Source organism: Helianthus annuus, chromosome 15 (genome assembly GCF_002127325.2).
Source record: "Helianthus annuus cultivar XRQ/B chromosome 15, HanXRQr2.0-SUNRISE, whole genome shotgun sequence".
Lineage (NCBI taxonomy): Eukaryota > Viridiplantae > Streptophyta > Magnoliopsida > Asterales > Asteraceae > Helianthus > Helianthus annuus.
The window spans coordinates 45921728-45924973 of record NC_035447.2 but is presented as its reverse complement, the minus strand read 5'-3'; the positions used below and the strand labels follow the sequence as shown (position 1 = coordinate 45924973).

The following is a 3246-nucleotide window of genomic DNA, read 5'->3' as shown; positions in this document are numbered from 1 at the left end:
ATCCATCTATGTTTTTATAGTTTCTTAACATCTATTTATGGTTTTATGGTTTTGTAGTTTCTTTAACATCCGTTTATGTTTTAAGCAATGTTTTAGTGGCAAGAATGTATGAAGTAGAGTCTAACGAATCATTGGAGAAAATAATAAAAAAATATTAGTAAATATTGTATAAAAGTTTATTAGAAATCATATTTGAGAAAAAAAGATAATAAGACAAAATAGATTTTAGTTAAGATAGTAAGTTGAAGAAAGAGAAAAAATAATTAAAAAAAAAATTGTGTAAAGAGATAGATATAAAGAATTAGATGTGAGAGGTTATTAAAACATAAACAAAATTTAGAGATAAATGTGATTTTCAAGTAAATAATAGAGATGGAGGTAAAGTTTCAAATGGGAATGCTCTCACCCCTCAAATATAAACAAGATACTTTTTCCTTCCCTTTCTCTCACACACACATAAAAAAAAATAATAAAAAGAAAGATTAAAAAACAACAAAAAAGTAGAGATAGGTACGTGTAAAAGGGATGTGAGAGGTTTTAAAAAAAATAAGAGATAAATTTAAAGAATAATGATATTTAATTTAATTATAGGGTTGGAGGAAGTGGTGGTTTTCTATAAATTTTAGATGGTGAAGATAAAGATAATGAGTGAGATTTATTGATCTTTTTATTAATTTTTTTTAGTTTTGAAGATAAAGTGAGAAAAGATATATGAAATGTCAGTGCTATTAAGACTTAAGAGTATAACTATTTATTTCATTTCGTTACTTCAAGGAGTATTGGTTATACCAAGACAATTATTCACCACATACACATCAAGAATCAACATCGACACACGTCTTATTTCTTTCATGTTCCCTTTAATGACATCACAAACTCATCAATGGCCCTATCAGAGCTCCCACCTTCACTTATGGCCTCTTTAGCTAACTCTTTCCATTTTCCAGCATTCTTCTTGATCTCCAAACTCCTCTTCCCTTCATCCATCACCTCATTCAAACACAAAACAACCTCTTCTCTATTCACCATTCCAGTCACATTATCCACCTTAACCCTAACACCTACACACCACACATCTTTTATAAACTTGGCATCAGTTAACTGGTCCGCCCACTTTGGGACCCCGACCATTGGCACCCCAAGGCTCAACCCTTCTAGCGTTGAGTTCCATCCACAATGAGTCAGAAAACAACCCACCGAATCATGAGCCAACATTTCAAGTTGGTTGCACCAACTCACTATCATACCCTTTTCCTGATTTTGTGTGGTTAGATCAAGAAACGCTTTTGGCAATTTGTGTCTCTCAGAATCTTTAACCACCCAAAGAAAGTAACACCCACTATCTTGTAAGCCCCATGCAATTTCCTCCATTTCTTGTTGGGTTAGTGAAACCATGCTCCCGAAAGATATGTAAACAACCGAGTTTGAAGGCTTGGTTTCGAGCCATTTGGCGCAGTCTTCGTCAAGTGGTTTCCATAGACTTGCACCATAACCTTTGTCACCTTCAATTCTGCCATCTAAGTAGGCTGATGGTACCATTGGACCTATAAGTTTTGCTGGCCATTGCTTCCCCATGCCTTTCACCACCTATTGCAACAAATAAATAAATAATGAAAAAAAAAATCAAAACAAATCAATAATTACTGTCTGTAAACAATTTTGCTAAACCCCAACCGGATCTTTACTGACTAGTAAATCAATAAAGCGGCCAGGTCAAAAATTGCGTGACATACATGAAGTCAAAGACGACTAGTGTATTCATAGGTTAACACAAACATAAATCCTTTAACTCGAAATTATTTTCTTTGACGTATTAGTATTTTAAAATTTTAATTTTACTTGTTCTTTTTAGTTTTTTAAGCCCTTAAATTATGTTATGAAGGAACAACAGTCCACATCGCTAATTTAGGACTCGCCTATCTTAAACTTTTACTAAAAAAAGTAAAGAATTTACTTTAAAAAAATTGAAAAAGTATTTATATATTATTAAGTTCTTTCTAAAGCAATTAAATATTATTCAAACCAATAACCTCATGTTCCAATGATTGGAAAGTGTTGCTGAAAATCCAATCAGCCTTATCCAAATTCGAAAACTGATTCAATTTCATCCTCAAATAAGCAGGATAACTTTCTGGTGCATTCAAAAAGCTAGGCAAATCTTCCAAATTCATTGGAGGAACACCCGGAATAACCACCGGACAATCTTCCAATCTCAAAGGCAACTTCAATTCCCCACCATGTATCCGGCTAAAAATGGCGGTAACCGCGGCTGAGTTGGTGAAAAAGGGTCCTCCAAGAATCCCATTTTCCTTAGCCACATCAAGAGCCCAAGGCAAAAAAGAATCATACACAACACAAGTGATGGGATTCTTGGTTGCTTGGTGTTTCTTGATGAGTTGGGTGAGTGTACGTGAGCCGTTCGTTTTGAATGACTCTAGGAAGAGTTCCTCGGACCGAACTTGAGCGAAACCGCCATCATCGAACCCGTCGGAGATCGGCTCCACCGTGACAAGTGGGGAGGTGATGGAGGAGAGGGTGTAGTGGGTGGTGGCAATGGTGGCTTTAAGGCCTTTTGAGGCAAGTCTTTTAGCAAATTGGAGGAGTGGGTTGATATGGCCTTGGCTTGGGTAGGGCAACACCACTACATGGCCTTCATATTTTTTCTCCACTTCCATAATTTTTAGCATGTAAGCATTTGAGGGACTTTGTTGATGTATTTATAGGAAAGACTCATGTGGTTGTTGCATATTCATAGACTATTGTTAAACGAAAAAAACCTTTTTTCCATTTTTTTTTTCTGTGTGTGTTTTGGGGCTAATTTAAAATTTCAGCCCAGATAAATAATTATTTTATATTCTTTAACCATATAATACCTTTGCAGCAATATCGATATCAAGTCGTGTAAGTATGAAATTCTCTCTTAATGATAGAGAGATTAAGAAATCTTTCTATACTAATAAATAAAAATCTTTTTTGGACACGTGTCACTTTCTGTTGCTTTCTTATCTTATTTCCTATTTATCTTTCGTATTAAATAATAATAATAATAATAATAATTTTTAACAAAAATAATAATAATAAATATTTAGATAAGGATGAAACTTTCTGGTGCTTTCTCACCTTATTTTCCTATATATATATGATATTAAATAATAATAATAATAATAATAAGAATTTTAAACAAAAATATTAGATAAGAATAAATATTTAGATAAGGATAAACATTTGTTTTTATTATGATCGTAT

General features: G+C 33.4%; 1 protein-coding gene across 1 annotated transcript; it reads right to left on the bottom strand.

Annotated features, from left to right (window-relative positions):
• Positions 1 to 735: 735 nt before the first annotated feature.
• LOC110911389 (UDP-glycosyltransferase 74B1) lies at positions 736 to 2702 on the bottom strand. The gene is made up of 2 exons (XM_022155995.2): positions 2031 to 2702; positions 736 to 1587 (listed from the first exon to the last, which is right to left on the bottom strand). Exons 1-2 carry the CDS (start codon positions 2685 to 2687, stop codon positions 850 to 852), a joined length of 1395 nt encoding a protein of 464 aa, XP_022011687.1. The 5' UTR covers positions 2688 to 2702; the 3' UTR covers positions 736 to 849.
• Positions 2703 to 3246: the final 544 nt, after the last annotated feature.

Coding starts and splice junctions, on each gene's coding strand:
- LOC110911389 (XM_022155995.2), bottom strand. CDS start 2,687: ATGCTAAAAATTATGGAAGTGGAGAAAAAATATGAAGGCCATGTAGTG. Junction 1,588..2,030: donor TCCAATCATTGGAACATGAG/GTTATTGGTTTG, acceptor TTGTTGCAATAG/GTGGTGAAAGGCATGGGGAA.